This window comes from Salmo salar, chromosome 09 (assembly GCF_965601325.2).
Source record: "Salmo salar chromosome 09, fSalSal1, whole genome shotgun sequence".
Taxonomy (NCBI): Eukaryota; Metazoa; Chordata; class Actinopteri; order Salmoniformes; family Salmonidae; genus Salmo; species Salmo salar.
In genome coordinates this window covers 139,018,136-139,041,250 of record NC_138299.1, presented here as the reverse complement: position 1 = coordinate 139,041,250, position 23,115 = coordinate 139,018,136, and the positions used below count along the sequence as shown (strand labels likewise).

General features: G+C 43.9%; 1 protein-coding gene across 3 annotated transcripts; it reads right to left on the bottom strand.

Annotated features, from left to right (window-relative positions):
* Window positions 1-6,456: 6,456 nt before the first annotated feature.
* Window positions 6,457-21,663, bottom strand: LOC106612987 (bromodomain and WD repeat-containing protein 3). Of its 3 annotated transcripts, none has more exons than XM_014214768.3 (41): window positions 21,423-21,663; window positions 21,262-21,320; window positions 21,124-21,153; window positions 20,845-20,904; window positions 19,833-19,980; window positions 19,610-19,708; window positions 19,280-19,440; window positions 18,960-19,181; window positions 18,547-18,647; window positions 18,388-18,458; window positions 18,059-18,159; window positions 17,845-17,885; window positions 17,646-17,747; window positions 17,404-17,557; window positions 16,936-17,070; window positions 16,716-16,844; window positions 16,401-16,626; window positions 16,005-16,172; window positions 15,555-15,744; window positions 15,302-15,392; window positions 15,054-15,197; window positions 14,890-14,960; window positions 14,574-14,778; window positions 14,329-14,445; window positions 13,995-14,102; window positions 13,721-13,845; window positions 13,534-13,616; window positions 13,284-13,395; window positions 13,111-13,172; window positions 12,863-13,018; window positions 12,470-12,716; window positions 12,320-12,386; window positions 12,184-12,231; window positions 11,970-12,095; window positions 11,735-11,887; window positions 11,368-11,537; window positions 10,974-11,269; window positions 10,728-10,883; window positions 9,464-9,817; window positions 9,177-9,326; window positions 6,457-9,056 (listed from the first exon to the last, which is right to left on the bottom strand). In XM_014214768.3, the coding sequence occupies exons 1-41, from the start codon at window positions 21,457-21,459 to the stop codon at window positions 7,645-7,647; spliced, it is 6,687 nt and encodes a 2,228-aa protein (XP_014070243.3). In that variant the 5' UTR covers window positions 21,460-21,663; the 3' UTR covers window positions 6,457-7,644. The 3 variants fall into 3 exon arrangements, with proteins under 3 accessions (XP_014070243.3, XP_014070242.3, XP_082812482.1); XM_014214767.3 differs by having other exon boundaries at window positions 9,171-9,326; window positions 21,423-21,662; XM_082956356.1 differs by having other exon boundaries at window positions 9,171-9,326; window positions 20,095-20,904; window positions 21,423-21,659.
* Between the last annotated feature and the right edge of the window lie 1,452 nt (window positions 21,664-23,115).

Below are 23,115 nucleotides of genomic sequence, written 5' to 3'. Positions count from 1 at the left end.
AATTGATGGAAATGCAGGAAATTATTTTAGGTTGAAGTTGAATTGAACAGTACAAACAATTTGAATGGAGAAAGACCCATGGAAATAATTTAGAATATATATGTTGCCACACTATGTTCACACACTACTCAGAAAGCAAATGTATAACTTTTATTAATCAAAAACATAAAATACCGTCATATCGTCAAAAATTAGAAAAATACCATGATATGATATTTTGGCCATATCACCCAGCACTAGTGCATTTGCAAATTCTGTACCTAATCAATCAATCAATCAATCAAACGCATTTATAAAGCTCTTCTTACATCAGCTGATGTCACAAAGTGCTGTACAGAAACCCAGCCTAAAACCCCAAACAGCAAGCAATGCAGGTGTAGAAGCACGGTGGCTAGGAAAAACTCCCTAGAAAAGGCCAGAACCTAGGAAGAAATCTAGAGAGGAACCAGGCTATGAGGGGTGACCAGTCCTCTTCTGGCTGTGCCAGATGGAGATTATAACAGAACATGGCCAAGATGTTCAAATGTTCATAGATGACCAGCAGGGTCAAATAATAATAATCACAGTGGTTGTCGAGGGTGCAACAGGTCAGCTCCTCAGGAGTAAATGTCAGTCGGCTTTTCATAGCCGATCATTCAGAGTATCTCTACTGCTCCTGCTGTCTCTAGAGATTTGAAAACAGCAGGTCTGGGACAGGTAGCACGTACGGTGAACAGGTCAGGGTTCCATAGCCGCAGGCAGAACAGTTGAAACTGGAGCAGCAGCACGGCCAGGTGGACTGGGGACAGCAAGGAGTCATCAGGCCAGGTAGTCCTGAGGCATGGTCCTAGGGCTCAGGTCCTCCGAGAGAGAGAGAGAGAGAGAGAAAGAAAGAAAGAAAGAAAGAAAGAAAGAAAGAGAGAGAGAGAGAGAGAGAGAAAGAGAGAAAGAAAGAGAGAATTGGAGAGAGCATACTTAAATTCATACAGGAGACCGGATAAGACAGGAGAAATACTCCAGATATAACAGACTGACCCTAGCCCCCCGTCTGTTATATCTCAAGTTTTTCTCCTGTCTTATCCGGTCTCCTGTGTGAATTTAAGTATGCTCTCTCAGCAAAATCATATGTGAAGAATGCAACAAAAATGCAGAATCATCTGGCCAAGTGCATAAAGTTCCCTCAGCGCTCACAACAAGCGACCTCTGACAAAAGTCCCTCTACTTCTATTCGAGGTGAAAATTATGAACCACTCGTTTTTTTGACTCAATGGAGGAACGTAGTCAGAGAAATGCTGATGAATGTCTTGCTTGAGCTGTGTATGCAACTGGTTCACCTCTGATGCTCACAGGCAATGTGTATTGGAAGAGATTTCTGAATGTTCTTCGCCCAGCATACACCCCTCCAACCAGACATGCTTTATCTACTAATTTGCTGGATGCAGAGTTCAACAGAGTTCAAGTGAAGGTCAAGCAAATCATAGAGAAAGCAGACTGTATTGCAATCATCTCTGATGGGTGGTCGAATGTTCGTGGGCAAGGAATAATTAACTACATAATTTCCACCCCTCAACCAGTATTCTACAAGAGCACAGACACAAGGGACAAGAGACACACCGGTCTCTACATTGCAGATGAGCTGAAGGCAGTCATCAATGACCTTGGACCATAGAAGGTATTTGCACTGGTGACAGACAATGCTGCGAACATGAAGGCTGCTTGGTCTAAAGTGGAGGAGTCCTACCCTCACATCACACCCATTGGCTGTGCTGCTCATGCATTGAATGTGCTCCTCAAGGACATCATGGCACTGAAAACAATGGATACACTCTACAAGAGAGCCAAGGAAATGGTTAGGTATGTGAAGGGTCATCAAGTTATAGCAGCAATCTACTTCACCAAGCAAAGTGAGAGCACCACATTGAAGCTGCCCAGAAACACCTGTTGGGGTGGTGTTGTCATCATGTTTGACAGTCTCCTGGTGGGGAAGGAGTCTCTCTAAGAAATAGCCATATCACAGTCTGCCGATATGGACAGCCCCATCAAGAGGATTCTCCTGGATGATGTATTTTGGGAGAGAGTGGTAAGCAGCCTGAAACTCCTGAAATCAATAGCAGTAGTCCTTGCACGGGTTGAGGGAGACAATGCCATCCTGACTGATGTTGACTCTGCTTGCAGATGTAAGAAGAAATCCGTACTGCCCTGCCCACTTCACTGTTGCGCCAAACAGAGGAAACTGCAGTTCTGAAATACATCAAAAAACGTGAAGACTTCTGCCTGAATCCCATACACGCCGCAGCATACATGTTGGACACCAAGTACGCTGGCAAGAGCATCCTGTCTGGTGCAGAGATCAACAAGGCCTATGGCATCATCACTACCGTGTCTCGCCATCTTGGCAGTCTGGCGAAGTACACTTCCAAGCAAGGGCTTTGGGATGGAGATGCAATATGGCAGTCGTGCCAACATATCTCATCAGCCACCTGGTGGAAAGGACTTTGTGGATCTGAGGCTCTTTCCCTTGTTGCCTCCATTATCCTTCAAATCCCACCAACATCAGCCGCCTCAGAGGGCAACTGGGCCTTGTTTGGGAACACACACACCAACGCACGCAACAGGCTGACCAATACAAGGGTTGAAAAATTGATGGCCATCCGGGCAAATCTGAGTCTTTTTGAGCCTGACAACGAGCCATCCTCAACAAGGTTGGAAAGTGACAGTGAAGATGAGGCCTCAGAGTCAGATGTTCAAGAGGTGGACATTGAGGAGGTCCAGGGAGAAGACATGGAAGCCTGGGAGGAAGACAACCAAAGCTTTAGTTTCTAGACTATCATTTTACAGATGTATGTTGAAAATGTTTTTGGGAGACGCGATGGATCATTGGGGATCATTCAATATTCCCTTTCTTTTGTTGTTCAGTGAAATCATCCCATGTGAAGAGTCAACTTATTTAATTAAAGTTCAATTTGTAACTAAATCGTTTTTTACATTTCTATTGGAAGGATTTAATAATTTGCAATAATGTCTACTTAAGATAAGGTAAAATGTTTATATTTCTGTCCCCATATGATATGGTAAATATATCCAATGCAAAAAAACATCTACATATAAATGGTATTAATATTAATTTGCATATATTTCAGTTAATTCCCATATATTCCCATGGAAAGTTTCCACCTCTGAATATTCCCCAAAATGTGCAACCCCAGTCTGGGCATACTGCCAAATTTCAGATACTACAGTGAGGATTTCTGCCAGGTGTTCAATCAGTCACTTGCATGAACACAGAAATTGATTATTAGAAAAGCACAAACAGTACACATAAATTGGTTAATAGAAAAGCACAAACATAAACATTTCCATCACAGAACTGTACAGTCCTATTGATCAAACAACCATGAAAATATAGGCTATCTCCCTCAGTTATGCACATCAACAAGATCAACAACTAATGTTAGCCAGAGCAAGATGAGCTAAAATCTAAAAAAGGAACATTAGATAAACCCTCTCAAACATTTTCATCTATTTGGCCGTCAAAATTGCACTGATAAACGATTGGAAATTGTAGCCTCCTTGTTCTTCTGCAGCTTGCCTGTCAATGCATGCTTGTCCCAACCAAGCGCCCAAGCTAACTAGCTAAATTTGGCTAGCTTGCTAGCTAGCTACTACCAGACACAAATGAGCACCTCACTCTGGCTATTTTGCTCACCGTAGCAGCGCTAGTTAGGCTGTTTTTATGTTATCTAAAGCGTTCTTGACTAACTTAATTTTTTTGTCTATGTTTACTGACACTGGTCATATTCAGCGGGTGTTGCGTGTTCATAAATTCATCACTTGTTCTGCGCTTTGGCACACACAGACAAGAGTCCTCTGAAATCAGAGTAGATAGCCAGAGTAAATTTGTGAATGCAAGAGATATGTTAACTGGTTAACAGTCATTCAAGTTCTTGCTAGCTAACCAAATGACACCTCCATCTCTAGCTGTGTATAGCCACCGAAAAACGATATGAGGGGAAAAAGACTCACACTCACCCACTCCTCCAATGGCATTACATGACATCCTCCTAGCAGCTAGCTATCTACAGTAGCTAACGTTAGTCTCAGTGTTTTTAGCTTGCTACAAAAATAAATACACTAGCCTATTAGCCCCCGTTATGACTGACTTGTGATCATTGCCCTTGCTAGTATTATTATTTATATTTTTTTACCCCCTTTTTTTCCTCAATCGATCTTGTCTCATCGCTGCAACTCCCCGACTGGCTTGGGAGAGGCGAAGGTGGAGTCATGCGTCCTCCGAAACATGACCCGCCCAATCGTGCTCCTTAACACCCGCCAGCTTAACCCAGAAGCTAGCCGCACCAATGTGTCGGAGGAAACACCGTTCAACTGTCGACCGAGGTCAGCCCGCAAGCACCCGGCCCACCACAAGGAGTCGCTAGGGCGCGATGAGCCAAGTAAAGCCTCACTGGCCAAACCCTCCCCTAACCCAGACGACGCTGGGCCAATTGTGCTCTGTCCTATGGGACTTCCGGCCATGGCCGGTTGTGGCACAACGCGAGAAATGAACCCGGGTCTGTAGTAACTGAATGCGATGCAGTGCCTTAGACCGCTGCGCCACTCAGAAGGCTGCTGCCCTTGCTAGTTTTATTGTATTGACATTCCCAGTCTTAGTTACATTTGTACATTTTTGTCCAGAATATTGAGTCATTGAAACTCTACCAGAGCATCCCGAATGGAGGCAGCAATCAATTTACCAGGCCAGATAGCAATATTTTTTGGACTACCAAGAAATGTATTGTTGAATTACATTAATCATGCATTGAACTGCATCCATCTATTCTGCCAACAATGCCTTAGTATACGCCATGGAACGCTGAGTCAAATAAAACCTATTTTTAAACCTCTTATAAAGTTGGTTTTGTAGCATAAACTGTGCATTTAATATTGACTGATATTACGATTGTCTGTTTCATATCTGCAAAGTAGTTCAAATTAACGCTGTCAGTTCCACTTTAAACAGGTCACTGGTTACTTTGTGTGCTAAACTTAAAATGTTTTTTTTTTGCAATGGGAAGTAATAGTTGTACATTTCAATGGAGAAATGCTTAATGGTTGTGTTTTTGTATTCTTATGATTGGGACCTACTGGCTTATTATGTCTGAGTTTATTGATTGCTTAACTTTTAACATCATGATGTATGTGACTGCTGTCTTTCCATTGGCTCTATGCAGTGGTGTAGTGGTGCCTGAAGAAGTGGGTGTACTCAGATTTTGCCAAAAAGTTCCCAAACGGCCCGCCCAGCGAAGGAAAGGCAACCTGTATGAAAAATCCTGTTTTCATATTCTTTTTTTAAATTAGTTTTCCTATAGATTTTTCAGATTTTCACTCACAAAAGCACACTTTTTTTAATAGAAAAAAATACAAAAATGTGATGGTCTAAGTCCACAACAATTCTTAAACCACATCAATCTGATCGGGTGGGCCTGTCAGGGCATGGCTCCCCACCCAGGCCCATCCATGTCTTTGCCCCTGATGGAAACACATCACATCATATCATAAATAGCCTACTAACCAACACTTCGGACTAAACTTTTTCAATACCTGGTTTGCATACCCATTGTTGCCTTACTTAGCATTTACTGGTAGATATAAATGGAAACGTCTTTCCTATCCTACCGATGTAATTCTTCTGTGAGCTGCTCCATGCCAAAACCAGTTGAGAGCTGCACACTTGTTGCCAGCAGATGATATACCGCTGAAATTGTGCGCGGCGGGCATGTGAATGGATTTCACGTGCTTTGCGATTGCTTATGCTACTTTGTGCATGGTTTCTCTATTGTACTACATAAATCGTATACCTGCACTACAATACTTTGATACGTATCAGTAGGGATTAAGAAGTAATTATAAACTGGGTGGTTCAAGTCCTGAATGCTGATTGACTAACAGCTGTGGTATATCAGTCCGTATACCACGGGTATGACAAGACATTTATTTTCACTGCTCCAATTACATTGGTAACCAGTTTATAATAGCAATAAGGCACCTCGGGGGGGGGGGGGGGGGGTTGTGTTATATTGGCCATATACCACACCCCCTCATGCCTTATTGCTTAAGCGTATAAACTCCACTACACCAATATGCCTGTGTTATATATACAAAGAGTACATTCTCCTACATGAGTGCACTAGTATTAGGTTCCCACTGCGAAAAAAAAAAAACATGTTTATAATAAATATATGCTGTTAGGATACTGAATTAATGTTTCAAGGCAGAATTGTATTGACTTGGTCTGGCAAAGCGGTTTTATGCATTGACAATGGAAGCTGATAATTTGTTTCTTTACTTTGCTGTTTTCGGCTGGTCTTGGGAAGAAATTACATGTCCTCACTGTCAGACCAAGCACAAATTTATTGATTTATCCGACAGAGACACTTAATGGTCTCGAGACCAACACAGAAATTGATAACACATACAAAATGAGCCTTGAATTGATGTCTTTATTAACCAGAAAAAAAACAGCCCTCTTGCACTCCACAACCATACTGAGTACCAGGATCTTTTCCCTGTGAAATCTGTTTGTATCAAAGTATGAAAAACATTAAGCAAAAATGTCAACGCAATTGCAGTTCAAGACCCCCTCCACACACACACACACACACACACACACACGACTGGCAAAAATCTCAGAAAAGGAATTTAATACTGAGCGTACATAATACAGAACAACACGAGAATGTCTTCCCAATATGAGAAATCACAGTATTTTGCAATAAGTACTTTTTGGTTTCCTGTACTTGGCAAAAGGGTACCAATTTGTGACATGTGGCAAGACAATGCATTGTAATGTCATACAAAAGGAAAATGAATACTCAAATTTAAATAAGCAATGGTTTACTACAGAGTGATCCCCAAACCATTCACTCAATCTCATATTTACACCTCAATCAATGACTAGAACACACAAGGAAATATTGCAAAATAAACAATGAAAAAAAATTAAGACAAAACAGAGGAAAACTAGGAATTCAAATTTGTACATTTTGGCTCATATCAACAAGTCACCACACAATATATTAAAGGATAATTCATGTGGATTTACAAAGGAGTGTTGAAGTCAAAGGAGGGTGAAGAAGATTAGTTGTCTCAGCGAGTGTGCTTGGACTGAATCCGCAATCCTGGAAATGTTTATCCCTACCTACTCTAACTCCCAAGACTGCATTTCTGAGACTACGGTAAACTTAGTTGACCCCTGAGTTCCTAATGCAAAACTAGTGTATGAAATACCTCTTTACAGTGTGTTTCTTAGTGCAAACCAGCAAAATATGCTTGATTAAACAGAGGTATATTAAGATAGCACCCAAGCTGACAATTCTCCCCCGAACGGTTATTTAGCTGGCCAAATCACAAAAGCAGAATGGGAGGTGGTTCTCTCTATATATACACACACACACACACACTTGTGAAAACCAGCTGTTCAAATGCTTGCATTCATTCATTTTATAAAAAAAAAAATTTTTCATAGAAAATATAAATATCCCTGAATGAAACAGATTCACAGCATTTCCTTTTGAAAGGGCTCCAGTGCTACTACCTTAATGTGGCGATCAAGTGTCTTCAAGTTCTCCAGTTAGTCTCGCTCTGGCTAAGCCTGCTGCGCCAAGTCCTTCATTCGCTGTCGTGATATGTCACTGTCCGTTTGCCACGGTTTCGGGTCTTGATACGTGTTCCACTCTGGGGTTCCCTGTACAACTGGTCGCTGTCTGCGTCAGAGGCATCCCTCCTGCGTTGTCGAGAGTGGCGGGCGGTACCCTTTTCGCTGACCCTTGACCTCTTGTGGCTTTTTCTCTTTGTATTGTTCTGGAAACCTGAGCTAGCAGAGGACTTCTCAGAGGCAGAAGACTCTTCCTCCTCGCTTTCAGAGGCAGAACTGTGGGCACTGCTGCTGCAGCTTTCTTTTCGCTTGCGTTTTTGTCGCTCCAAATGTCTCTTCCACCTCGGACACTCAACCTCCTTCTCATCCTCTGACCCTTGAGAAGAGGCATCTTCCTGACTATTACCGTCCTCGGGTTCTGACTTGGATCGAGATTCCTTCTTGGGATGCTTTGAGTTGGATCTTTTTGTCCCCCTCTCGTCCTTATCACAGTAGCTCTTAGCCTTAGTCTTGCGCATGCACTGTTTCTTTTCATCAGGGTTCTCTGAGGAGTCTGAAGTGTAAATGCGTTTTCTCTTGGAAGAGGACTGTTGTTTTGTAGCAGCTGGGGAGGCTTTTCTTCGGTTGCGTTGATATACTTTATGTGAAACAGTTTTGCGCTTCCCATTCTTACAACTGCCTTGCATCTCAGAGTTCAAGTCCTCCTCAGAGTCTTCATTGATATATTTCTTTTTTGGTTGGACTCGAAGGCAAGGCCGCCTGCTAGGGCTATGCTTCTCCTTCCCATCAGATTCTTCCTCTGAGGAAGCATGCAGTTTCCTCCTTGCTCTCCTGTTGGGTACAACTTCCTCCTCCTCGCTCTCTGAAGCAGAGTCATTGCGACTCTGTCTTTTGTTTCGCAATGGAGGTTTTTTATTGGATTCTCCCTCAGATTCAACAGATGAATGGTTGCTGTCTGCTTCGTCTTCCTCTCCATCTTCCTCCTCTTCAGACTTCAATCTTTTCTTGCGAGAGCTTGATCTCTTTGGAGTGTCACTGAGTTCCTCTGATTCAGGGCCATCCTGTTTGTGGGTTGAGGCAGATGTTTGCTCTTGGCTTTTTGATGGTAATTTACAATTTTTCTCAGAGTCTTTAGGATGTTCTTCCACCTTCCTCCCGTTTTTGTGAGGGTGCTTTTGAGCATTGTGGTCTCGTGTTGTGTGTTGTCTCTTTCTGGAGCCAGACATCTCTTCCTCCACATAACTGGTAATGCAAGTTCTACTTTTGCTCACTGCAGCAGTTGCGGTGCTTCTGGAGGACTTCTGAGACACAATAGTTTCTTCCTCCTCCCCTTCTTCACCATCAGAGCTCTCCTCATCCTCTTTCTCAGAGTTACTATCAGCCGGTTGATGTTTTGTGCTGTAGCCATTTACATGAGACAAATCATCTGAAAGAGATAGAAACATTAACACTACAGCAACAAATGAATGAAATTGGAGTAAAGGCAGAGAGAAAGTAGCCTTGAGTGTGAAAGCATCTACAGTATGCCTGTAGCTCTTACCCTTACCCCCCATCCCTGCAGCTTGTCTGGTCGTCCTGCGGCTGCTGGAGTTCTTACGCTCTCCATTCTGATGGCAACGAGAGGATGAAGCTTCACTCTCAATACTGTCCTCATTGTTCTCCCAATCACCCGATGAATCCTTGCCTTTTTTAGAACCTAGGTGAGAGAAAGAATGTTACCCAATAGTGTTGAAATTTGTTCTCAAAGAATGTCCCCTTTTGTGGCTCTGGTACAGTAGATACTTGAACAAAAAAAAGTTGATCCAAACCAGTCTAAGCTGACTGTGTGCTTACTCTGTGCTGATGACAGATCCTCGGATCCAGAGGCTGATGACTGATCCTCGGATTCAGAGCTGCTCTGGATCACGGCAGTGCGTTTGCTGACTCGGGTCGCATGGCGGCTGCTTTTCCGCCTATGTTTGTCCTCATCCTCAGAGGCTGAACCATAGTCTTCCTCAGAGGCTTCCAGAAGCTTCATCTTGTTGACGGCTGCCCTGGCAGTCTTCCTTTTCAATGTCCTGCGGCCCACATTCTCCTCCTCATCCCTGTAAGTGTCTGTACCCTGGGATGGTGATCTCTCAGAGTCGTTTCCTCGTCGCCTCTCTCGCCCAAATGTTCTGCTGTGACCGTTCATCTGGGAACCCCTCTCTGGACACACAGTGCAGCAACATTTTAATGGCTAATAATCATATAATATCAAAAAAAAGATCTGCTCTGTACAGACAGTTCAGACCTTTGACCAGAAGGGTGGTGGTGTGGGGGCTGTGCTTTGGCAAAGTGGGTGGGGTTATATCCTGCCTGTTTGGCCCTGTCCGGGGGTATCATCGGATGGGGCCACAGTGTCTTCTGATCCCTCCTGTCTCAGCCTCCAGTATTTATGCTGCAGTAGTTTATGTGTCGGGGGGCTAGGGTCAGTCTGTTACATCTGGAGTATTTCTCTTGTCTTATCCGGTGTCCTGTGTGAATTTAAATATGCTCTCTCTAATTCTCTCTTTCTGTCTTTCTCTCGGAGGACCTGAGCCCTAGGACCATGCCTCAGGACTACCTGGTATGATGACTCCTTGCTGTCCCCAGTCCACCTGGCCGTGCTGCTGCTCCAGTTTCAACTGTTCTGCCTGCGGCTATGGAACCCTGACCTGTTCACCGGACGTGCTTGTTGCACCCTCGACAACTACTATGATTATTATTATTTGACCATGCTGGTCATTTATGAACATTTTAACATCTTGACCATGTTCTGTTATAATATCCACCCTGCACAGCCAGAAGAGGACTGGCCACCCCTCATAGCCTGGTTCCTCTCTAGGTTTCTTCCTAGGTTTTTGGCCTTTCTAGGGAGTTTTTCCTAGGGAGTTTTTCCTAGCCACCGTGCTTCTTTCACATGCTTTGCTTGCTGTTTGGGGTTTTAGGCTGGGTTTCTGTACAGCACTTTGAGATATCAGCTGATGTACGAAGGGCTATATAAAAATAAATTTGATTTGAAGGGCAGTTATCTGCTCTCCACTCCCTGTTCTAGTTACCTCTCCTTTTCCTTGCTCTGTGGTGTGATGGTGTTTACCTGGCCGTTTGGTATGCTTCCTATGGGCAACCGCATTGTTCCTGGTTAGCCTGGTGCTGGACCTGCTGGGGAATCGGCGAGACATTGAGTTGGACAACTTCTCACCGTCCTCACTCTCCTCCCGCTCATTGGAGGACTCACTCTCGCTCTCAGCAACTGAAATAAAACATCAAAAACAGGGATTTTATTAGAAGGACAGCTATTAAGAACTAGCTGCCTTCTGCCAGATTTATGTGAAATACTCACTTTTTTTCTTCTTTGCCCCATTGTTCCTGGTGACTCTTCTGGTTCCCCTGTTCTCTCTGCTGTGATGGTGCTGTGAGGACTTCGGGCGTTTCTCCTCTTCAGAGTCACTCATATATAACTCACTGTAAATCTCAGAGTCTGACCTTGAGGAAGCTTCAGAAGAGCTGTGGCCTGAGCTGTCACTGCTGTGGCTCCTCCTCCTGGTTTTCTCAGGAGCAGACACTTTGGCTGAGGTAGATTTGGTCGTCGACGCCGCTTCCACTTTTTCCTGAGTTTTTAGAGCAGCCCTCTTTTGACTGAAGGGAAAGAACAATATAATTAGAAGTGCTGTACGTCATGTGGACAAGTACGTTTCCTTAAGCCCAATGAGGTGGGCAGTAGAAGTGAGGCCTACCTTGTGGTGTCAGTGCTGGGTGCAGCAGACTCGTGGTGCTGAAGCTTCTTTCGGAACCTCTGGCTGCGGCGGAGCTTCTCGCTGCTCTTGACGGCAGTTTTGTATTGCGATATGATTGTTCTGATTCGCTCTTCGAAGAATGCAGAGAGCCGCAAAGTCATACTGTAGATCTGGGGACAGAGGAGATAAAAATATGTAGAGGACACCAATTTGGCATCAGGTCCTAGTCACTAGATTGATGACAATCCAGAACCTGACCAAAGTCAAATTGGAAATGAAAAATCAACTCAATAAGTTTTTGATTAAGGTAGGCTTTTTTTTACACTGGAATCACTTGTATGGTTTGGAAATGCAAGAGCTGAAATACCTTTGAGCGTTTGTTTGGCGTGAAGGCTTTAGCATTGGCAAATATCAAAAGTGTGTCTTTGCAGAGCTCCATGGGGTTTTCATAACGGTCCTCCTCAAGGGTCCCCTTCACCATCCCAAAGTCCATGGGAGTGTCAATGATCCTAAGGTAGTCCTGCAAACAGACATGAGTCACATTCGATCAACAGTTCTATCAAAGCCAGAGTCACTATTACAGTAGAACTCTGTTCTCTTACTGGGTAGGAGGTAGGATCCACAGGCTTTCTGAAGGGCTCAGAGTCCTCACACTCAAAGACATAGTTCATCAGGCGTTTGCACTGCCCCTTCCAGGAGTCTGGGTCAGGTACCGTCTCAGAAGAGCGCTGGGATGAAGGAAGACACATAAGATAACTGAGGGAAGTGGCTGGGGATGTTTTCATAGCTGATTTTACATCATCTTTCATTACTTACCTGGCACAGTCTGTGTCCAGAAGAGGGGCCTGGTGCCTCTTCCAGGTCCTGGGAAAGACATTCAAATCAACATCAGTTCATCCCAAACATTTCAGAGCAAGGTTTGAATAACTTGCCACATCAAAACCTGATTTACCTCATCCGTGTAGTCCATGTCTTCAATTGCATTATAGATCTCCATGATATCTGTACAGCTAGGTCGACTGAGGAAATAAAAAAGGCAACATATGTTGTTAAAAATGTATCTGTATAAAAGTTTGAGCTCAATAACATTTGGACAACTCACTTGATAAATTTTAGCAGGACATCTGTGATAAGTTTTGCTGAATGGGCTATCTTGCTCCTTGGCTCATTGAAGGTCCGGGCGTTGTGCACAATGTATCTGACATCCCAAACTACAGCGGACAGCCGCCTGTAGAACCTACTCATCAGTCTCAGTCTGATGGTGCTCAGGTCTGTGGGGAAGGCTATCACCGTGCAGTAGGTTGGGTATTGAACTATGTCCACCGGGCCAGAGAATGGGGCTACAATATCTGTCAATGAGAAGAAGAAAAAAACAGAAGTAGTGTGAATTTGAAATTCAAAACCTCACTAGCCCATCTAGGAATGGTATACAATGCAGAGTCTGTTGAGAAGGAAGTAGAATCAAAATGCAGTGGGGAGGTGAGAGTGTTCTTACCGACAGTGATGAGTTGGTCAATGCCTGCTATGATGCGTTCACACTCGTCATCTCTGCTCCTCTCACCCCACTCTCCTGTCTGGGGTTTATACATGACCTCTCTCATCTCCTCTGCTGTCACTGGAACCCCTCCACCTACACACTCAGGTTGCTGGGCTGAAGAGCACACACCATTGTTGCCATATAGTCCATTGCCAAATACTGTACTAGAATGTCCCATTTACAACAACAGAGTGTGTTAAAATTACCATCCTCTGGAATAGCTTCCACATCCCAAGGACTTAGCTTTTCCGTTTCGCCATTGTCCCATCTGGCAACAAAACAAAGACAAGCAGGTTAGAAGCATCAACCGTTGGGGACCATTTTGACTGGTTTCCAACATTGCAGATCCAATCATAGTAGCACTTTAATACATTCTCACCGGACTTTGAAGCACTGGAAATGACTGTCCGGATATTCAGGCTGATATGGCTCCTGACAAACAATGATCCCAAACCACCAGGCATCATCTATTACGGACCGGAATCTGTCATCTGCAGTGAGGAATGTTACCATTTTAGATGGGGGAATGCAGAAAACATTGTATCGAAATGTTGACCTGTTCATCTCATACGTTGCTGGACCTTGAATAGTGTGAGAAAGCCCTGAAGAGAGATGTATCGTTAACTTACTTGGCTGCCAGACTCTACTGCGTGCTTCGTCGTAACTCTGCCGAAGCACAAGGAAGTCAATCACATCCGGCATGTCATGATACCTGAGGGGAGGCGTACAGAAGTCCAAAGTTACAAAATGTCTCTAGTAATATCTGTGTACATGCATCTTTAATGTTAGACCCTTTGAAGCTGTTGCATCACTTACTTGACATAAAATGATTTGTCTGTGATTTTGCGCGTGCCGTGGTCAATGAGCGTCAGTTTCAGGCGGCAGAGTGTCGGAGGGCACACTTCATACTTGATCCCAGTTATTTTAACAAACTCTTGGTCCTGTAGAGAGAAGGAGAGTGTCAAGTTACTCTTCAACAATGTCCTTTTAGACAAAGGCCCTCAACACACAAGCCCGTTTTCTACCGCATCAGTGGAAGACAGATTCATTCGTTTCCTAGTTTGGAGCAGAGTGGATATGATGCTCTTACCCTCAGCTCCATCTTCCTCCAGGGCTGTTTCTCCATGTTAATGGGGTACAGGTTGTTCCTGTTCACCGCCTCCACATACGCCTCGTGACCCTGGCGGAAATAGATTACCTGAGGGAGAGAGAGGGTAACAGTAATTAGATCAGAGGAGGCTGGTGGGAGGAGCTATAGGACGGGCTCATTGAAATGGCTGGAATGGATACGTGGTTTCCATATGTTTGATACAGTTCCATTCCAGCCATTACTATAGCTCCTCCAACCAGCCTCCTCTGATTTAGACATCAGAGATGCACACAACACAGTAGGGGAGACATATGGTCCAGACAGAGCCACGTACCTCATCACCCATCTGGGGAACGAAGGGAGACTTCCTGGGAATGACATCAGTGATCCACGTTGAGGGTCTGAACTCGTTGGAGACTTCTCTGTTGATCGATGGCCTGGCTTTAGGCCGCTGTGATACGTAATTGTTCATTTGTAAGATTTATTTAATATTCAATAGAGAAGTGTGAAACTACTTTGTCATACCATAACAGGATGCAAGCACTGACAAAAAATATGCAGGTTAGTACAGTGGCTAACCTTGGGCTTCTTGGATTTCTGCTTGCTAGTCTGCGGTGGTCGTTCCTCATCCTCACTTTGCTGCTTCTCCTCTTCCTCCTCGATCTCTTCCTCCTCCGAGCTGCTAAGCTGGCGGCGAACTCGTTTCCGTGATGACACGGGAGTGGAGGGCTGCAGGTTAATCCCAGCGTCTGCTGTCCAGTCAGAGTACTCACTGGATGAGTGGCTGTCATGGGAAATGCAAGTTATGTTAGCATTATACCAAGGGAAACAACAATATGACATATGTCATGTACCTCTTGTAAGGAATCAAGAGAAGCAAAGAGCTTATCTGTGCCTTGAACTGTCACTTTTCCATTCCTCTTCCTCATTGGATGAATCCAGTTCACTGCCCTCCATCTCATGGTCCTAGAGCGATAGGAGATGGCAAGATTGACCTCTTACCAATATTCGAAATAGCTTGTTATTCTCTAACGGACATGTCAAAAGCATAGAATGTACCTCTGATGTTGTGGTCCCCTCTCCCTCCTCACAGGAGAATTCGATTAATTCCTCCATAATGCCATCTCTGCTCTGCTGGAAGACTTTTTGCTTTTTGCGGGACTGTGCTCGTTTGATGCAAGGCAGTTCATCTTCAGAATCATCCTGAGGCAGAAGCAAAGCAGAAATGCAGGTATGACGTCAGTATCATTTAAAAATTCCTGTGGGCAGTCACGATTTTTTAAAGTAATAAACATATGTCTACTTACTCTACAACTGCCGTATGTCACACGGCGTTTCTTTGCATTGTATAAGGCAATCTCCTCCTCTCCTTTTGTAATTCGGAAGTCATCCTGATAACTAAGATCATTTACACATTTAATTTAAACTTGCATTTCAGGAATAATGTTCTAGAGATGAACCATTCAGGAGTAGGCTTGTTTATATACATGACATCCTTTGTGTTATATAACTAACTATACAGATTATCTCCCCCTGTTGTTTAAGGGCTGTCGGTCTCACCTGTAACCGCTGGATAAGAGCTCAGGTACCACCACCCTGCGTCTCCAGGCCTGCAGGTCCCTCTCCGTGGCCATCTGGCTGCGAGGGGCATTCTGGTGCATCTGTCTCACCCCCTCCACCTGCCCACTGCGCCGCAGACCCACGTTAGGGGACGACTGCACCTCAGCTGCACCTCGCTCATTCACTGATGCTGGGTACAGAGTGGGAGAGAAGGGAACACAACATCACTGCTTGTCCAGGACCCAATCATTCATTCAACCATAATGGATGAGAAATGATTTTCCATTTCCAATAGAGTCCTCGACCATTAACATGTAGGAATACAAAGTTTTTGAGCATGCCCCAGAGCAATGGTAGCTTGTAGAAAGGAAGAGAGCTAGGAATATGTTATCTTTCATGCCACCACACAATACTGCTAGTAGAAGAGACAGTATGGGTGTGTTCCGGTACCTCTGCGTGGGGTGCTGGGGGCTGGGGCCAGTGTCCCTGGTCTGCTCTGCCTGTCCTGCTGCTCCTGCAGCTGCCTGATGGTGTCGTCCAGAATGCTGCGTCTGGCCGTGGCCTCCTCGTGGTCCGTGGTCAGCTGACTGATCACCTGCTCCATCACCTCGCCATCACCTGAGGGGGACAACATGGACAGTCTTAAGTAACACAACCACTTACTCAAACAGATTCACAGATCCACCCACTCACAAACTCTCAGAGAAACAGATGGTAGTTGCACTGGTCAAACAAAATCTACCCATCCACACGTGACCAACTGCTATTTTAGTGTTGTCGTACTGGTCCAATAAACACCAGGATCATATTGCCTTACAACTGTCTCGTAAATGCTAGTTTACATACTTGTGGCAACATATCCCAGCTGAGGCACAAGGTGTTCGTCTGCAATGTTCTCCCTCCCGGGGACCAGCCGCTGGTATCTAGGGGGGTGGGGGTTCCCATCCACATCCACCAGGAAGGGAGGGGGCATGAGATGGGGTGCCTGCTGGGTCTGCTCATCCAACACAAAGCCGTTGGCGTCCCGGATCAGTGGTCGATAGTCGGTGTGGAAAAACACCTGATCTGGAAGCTGGACAAAGACAGACAGGGAGTCAATCTCAAACCATTGAATAAAGGACTCTTTCCTATGCATAGATGTAGTAGGAGCTCCATCCTTACCTTCTCGTATGGCTTGGAGCTCCCAAAGCCGAAAATGACCAGATGACCGTGGGAGTCTGTGCAGGCAAAGCGCTGGCCGTCGGGAGTGAACTTGCAGTCAAAGACAGCACCATGACCCTGGCCCTCAATCTGTAGGTCAGACAGAGCAACCAAGATGGAGTCAGTCATAGTTGGAGAGAATGGATGTTACCGTCTTCTGTGGTGCGTGGCTCCTCCTCACCATGTTGAAGTAGTGCTGTGTCTTTGTGCCCCGGACGATGTCCCAGATGAAGACGTTTCCGTCGTGGCCAGCAGACAGCATGATCCTGGGATCTGAGGGGTGGGGCTCCAGGACAAACACCTCAGCCTCGTGGCCCTGCACAGAGAATCACACAGCCGTCAGGCCAAATCACTGTCTGATGCTATTCTGCTATTTTACCAAGTCACTGGACAAAATGTTTTGAGGAAATGCTCCTGAAAAGCATGCTTACAGTGACAAGCAGTGGCAAGGGGAAAAACAGTACAACTATAATGTTCTCCTGACTAAGGAATCTAGGACTATCCCTCAACAGTTCTTTATATACAAATAGTTTAAGGATGGAAATTCCTCTACACTACTAGTAGTCATAGCTACAAAATGTCCTCAGCTATCACTGTGAGACAGCACTGTTTATGAAAATAGAATGTAAGACAATGCAGTTGCTCCTACTTTAAGGATATGTAGCAGCTGGCCCGTGTAGGAGTTCCACACTTTGAGGATATGGTTGTTGACCGCTGTGATTACTGTGTTGTCATGGCGATCCCACGCTACCATGGTGACCTTGGGCTTGAAAAAGCTTTCCTCATTGGTCGTGTGTTCTGAGCTGCGGAGAAAGTTGATATGAAAGGATAAAACAGATACAAGCATGTGTAGGTGTATGTAATGGTGCCGGCAAGCTGTTCATTCCTTACCCTAGTAGAGTGGCGTTCATGTTGAGAAGAAGGCTCCTCCACTGCTGACGCTGAGTCAGCCTCCAGATGCGTGCTGTGCCATCTCGACTGCCACTCACAAACCTACGAGACGAGGCAAACCAAGACAATGGACTCTAGGCAATCCTCATGAAAACGGTTGGGCTAAGGTGAGTGCTTCAACTAATCACATTGATCATACCTTTCTCCTGAGTGGCAAAATTGGATGCTGTCGACCTTGTCCTAAAAATTAGAACATATATTGACAACCCAATGATTAGAATATTACATCAACGTTGTTTGTATTTGTTGTAAATTAAAGCTTCAATGGATTTAATGATTATTTGTTTTAGGAACCCATTATTTTCTAGTGTTCAGCTTTTTGCTGGTTTATCTGCTCTTCAAAAGGATCTTACCGTGTGTTCATGAAGCTCTGATATTTTTTCAGGGTTCCCACCTCCCAGGTAATATATTCTGATGACATCGTCAGTACTTCCCGTCGCTAAGAACATGCCACCTAAAATGTTTTATAAAACAACAAAAAACTATACATTTATCCCAGTTTGGTTGAACCTTTATATACCCATGTTAGAATAACTTGGAACAGTGAGGTAAAAAGTTGAATCAATACTTCTGTTAAAATCATATCAGCTATGGTTAGTGTAATAGTATGATCAATTTGTAGAAATGTATTTAAAGAGCCAAAGCATTCTTTTACACAAAACTGCGATCTTGACATTGTTACCTGGACTGAATGATGAGCACACCATCTGAACTCCCGGCCTGGGTCGCTCTGTAAACTTCTGTGGGCGATCACTTTACAAACAGAGTGTAAATGTTTCAGATTTGTCATTTTCAGGATGCAATTACAATCTAAATCAAATTACCAGTAATTGAAACTCACCTGAAATTGATGTTATTGACATCCCACTGCCAAAAGCAGATTGTTGCATCAGTTCCAGTGGACACCAGGTATCTCTTTGAGCCCTTGGCAAACGGTGAGAACTGAGACAGATGTAATTCACAAAGTTAAATGCTGTTCCAGATATACTTATGCAGCCACATCTATACTGAGGGATGTCTACGGTACAGACAGCAAATCACACTAGTGGTCCAATGTGAGCTGCTGAAGCGATCAGGTTTAGTATGTACATCATGAGTTAAAAAGTGCTGTGTGCAGTTAACGCATTACACTGTTGCATGGTGTCCTACATTTGCAAAACCGTGGACAGCATTAGCTTACATACTATTTGCCCGGCTAACATTACAGTCGATAGAAACATAATAAGGGTGTTGGAGGAATATGGAAGCTCCTACCTGTAGGGAGGTAATGGATCCACTGTGCCCCTGTAGGACGGCCATAGGGGCACAGGTACGAAGGCACCACACTCGGATGGTTTTGTCACAGCTGCCAGCTGCCATCAAGGTATTCTCAAAGCTGACAGCCAGGTCTGAGATCTCAGCAGAATGTCCTCGAAGGGTGGAGTGAAGCCGCCCATCAAACGAAGACCATATCTTCACCAAGCAGTCGTCCGAGCCCTGTGGGGTTTGATAAGGTAGATAAAGTGATGAGCCTCGGGTATACCACCTAACATGATTTCCCCCAACAACTTGATCTTTATGACGACAAAACTCACGGTGAAAATCCTGAGACCGGTCCGATCAAAAGCAATGCAGTAGACTGCAGACAGATGACCCAGAATCCTCCTGTGCATCCGCATGTGCTGATAGTTGCTCACAGGGTTCACAGTACTGAACCGTTGAGTACCTGTTAGCTCCCTTCCTCTGTACACCTCCACTGTGAAGGACAAAACACTATGATTCAGAGTCCAAACATGATAACAGAATCATGGTAACAGAAAACAACAAAGAATCTGTTGAGTTATAAGCACACATTGAATTTACAGCACCGGCATGAATAGAAAATAATGTGTGAATGTGTCAATCCTGTGTCAGGGAATACCCACCTAGATTTGGAGGATCCTTGCATGTCAAAGGCATCTCTGGTGGTCTCCCTCTGTTCAGGGCAGCAAATGATGAGCCTTTCCTCCGAACATTGCCGTAACCTGGAAGAGATGGAAAGAAATAAGTAATCGAATCACTTCATTTTACAATTCGATTTTAGAACGAAGTTGCCGATGTATATATTTAGAATGCATGCTCAATCAAGATGCATGTAAAGCTTTGCACCTTTTGATGTTCTGAGTAAGGACTGCCTCCCAGTTCCCAGTAGGGAATGTACGCCTGGAACACATGGTACTTCTTTGTCCAGAATCGGCCCAATCTTCTTACAGATCTGCAGCAAATGGTCAGGTGCAATGTGTCGGTTGGCTGCAACCTATGGGATCAAAAATAGTGTTGATGATGAGCAGAATGTCTAATCCAGCTTTCATTGTTAAACCATTATGCATGCTTTGTTCTTTCTTCAATCAAGCCATCACAACATTTGTACATTTATATTTGGGTAGCTGTTAAGAGCGTTGGGCCAGTAACCGAAATTGTCCTGTTTGAAATCCACGAGCCGACTAGGTTAAGTCGTTCTGGAGCGTCTGCTAAATGGAGAAAAAAAAAAAGATGACACCAGGAATCATGAAACTACAGTACTGCAACCATACTGTCTATTTATTATTATTTAGATCATCATAGTCTTTGTCTAATACACTGTCAGCCAGTGGCACTGGAAGAAAATTGCATCTATTTTTCTAGGGGGTAAAAAAAATAATCACTGACATAGCTTGGGTTCTTCATGTACATCAGATCTCATTCCACCAGTGTGCTGTATTCTTTGTGGGCAGAACGTTTTATGTAAAACACATTCATCAACCGACGAATCACAACACAGGTCACAAGGAAAATAACGCAACTACAGCCTTTCTAGGGCGTGGATTGGTCAACAGTGGTGTCCTGACGTAGCCAGAACCCCAAGAGTCCCCACCCTATCTGCAGTACAACAGATACATTTTATAGAGCATATATAAATGTGTTCCTATACTACAGCGTTAAGCTTTCGAAACATACAAAAATAAGTAATCCTACATACCGGTAAAAGTTTAAAATCAGGTTATTATGTAACAAGAATGTAACAACGAATAAAACTGAATAGAACAAAGAGTAAATGGCCCAAGCATGGACACAACGTGGCTGTCACTCAACAATAACAGATATTCGACATTTAATTTACATCTATAGATTATAGACTTACCAAATCTTCGTAAGATCTTGGATGTTCATTTCCTTGCCAGTCTAATCTGCAAGGCAAAAGCTATCCAAAAATGTGCGTGTTAGTGTAAATCACAACACTCAAGATACTAGAAATACTGCCAGAAATTAAGTTAGTAAAAACATGTGATGTCAAACGAGTGAGGCGGTCAGAGAAACATTAAAACTCGTGAGTGAGACAAGTTCTACGTTCCAGTCCAATCGGGATAGCTAGTAGCTACATACACCGACGGCAGAACGCCGCTGCTACCGGAATACACACCTGATATTCTTCTAGTTCGCTCGCTAGAATCTGCAATAGATACAAAAAAAGGTTTTTCGAATGTGTTGCTTTCATTAACTTTTCGCCAACAATTTTGAATAGTAAGAAAAATGATGTCAATAAGGCACGCCAATTTACCTCAGCCGCGCTCTGACATGGACCCGTTGTTAGAAAACGTGAAATTAGGTAATATAGCTCTGTAAGTGAATAGAATAAAATAGTGAGCACAATTGGATATCAATTAAATCAAGATGTATATATAATTTAAGCAATGAATTAAGCAACTATATTCGCCTTACCTGATTCAAGGAGCGAAATATTCCGACTTTTGGCCATTGAATCGGCCGTGATTTGGTGGGTCTACAATTTTAAACTAACTTTATGACTAGTGAGAGTATGATATATTTATTTAATTTCGGTTACACTGCTCTGACCCCCTCCACAGTTGCTCCCGCGTTCTAATCAGCCTGTTTTCAGTCGCCATTGGAAGGATGAGGCCTCAGCAATACGAGTTACTTCCGCCACAGCAGAGGAAATAGGGGGTGGGGAACAACTCTTTATTTTTTGCTCGACTGCAACAAAGACAAAGCGAAGCTCGCCCTCTAAATGAACTGACATTCTGTTTGAATACATTAGGAAGCTTTGGGTCAATGTAACGAAAGAAAGCTATTTATATATGCGAAATTATAATATAAAGACCGCATTGTTGTTGTCTTCGACAAGGTCGAGTGTCTTGTTGATGACGTCATATGTGATGGCAAAACAAAAACGTCAATCTGTCACATTTTATTTTACCCGGTGCAATTTGTCTTTGATACACTCACTTAGCTACACTATTTAGGCTTTGTTTCAATAACTCAACTGATTAAAGAAAAACATCCATGTGTGGTGTATAGACAAATAGGCTATGCAATGCTGATGAGAACAATGCAGTATTAGCCTGTGCAGTGCACGATAGGCTTCAATTGCGTTGGCGAAATATTAGTGCTATGACAATATCAGGAATATTATCTTTTTATTTTTAGACATTTGTCTGACGATATGACATGATAGACCCACATTTCTTACATCATGTAAATACACTACATGACCCAAATTATGTGGACACCTGCTTGTGGAACATCTCAATCCAAAATCATGGGCATTAATATGGAGTTGGTTCCCCCTTTGCTGCTGTAACAGCCTCCACTCTTCTGGGAAGGCTTTCCACTAGGTTTTGGAACATTGCTGTGGGGACTTGCTTCCATTCAGCCACAAGGGAATTAGTGAGGTCAGGCTCTGATGTTGGGCGATTAGGCCTGGCTCGCAGTCAGTGTTCCAATTCATCCCAAAGGTGTTCAATGGGTTTGAGGTCAGGGCTCTGTGCAGGCCAGTCAAATTCTTCCACACCGATCTCAACAAACCATTTCTGTATGGGCCTCGCTTTGTGCACGGGGCATTGTCACGCTGAAACAGAAAAGGGCCTTCCCTAAACTGTTACCACAAAGTTGGAAGCACAGAATCGTCTAGAATATCATTGTATGCTGTAGCGTTACGATTTCCCTTCACTGGAAATAAGGGATCTAGCCCGAACCATGAAAAACAGCCACAGACCATTATTCCTCCTCCACCAAACTTTACAGTTGGCACTATGCATTCCGACAGGAAGCGTTCTCCTGTGCACTGCACAGTAGGCTTCAATTGAATTGACAAGTAGCCAAAATATTAGTGCTATGACAATTTCAGGAATATTTATTTTTTGACATTTGTCTAAAAATAACATGACATGATATACCCACATTTCTTACATCATGTAAATACTGTATATTGTTTTCTAGTCTCCATGTGGTGTCTATCCTGCACTTGCATTTGAGGGATCTTGACTAGATGGGATATGCAGCCTAATGTCAGAAGTGACTTTTCATAGCAGGTCAGGAGAATTTACGCTGCAGGTTTGGAGAATTATGTTAAGGTTAGTTAAAACGCAAAAATCCTCCCCGGTGCTATTCAAAT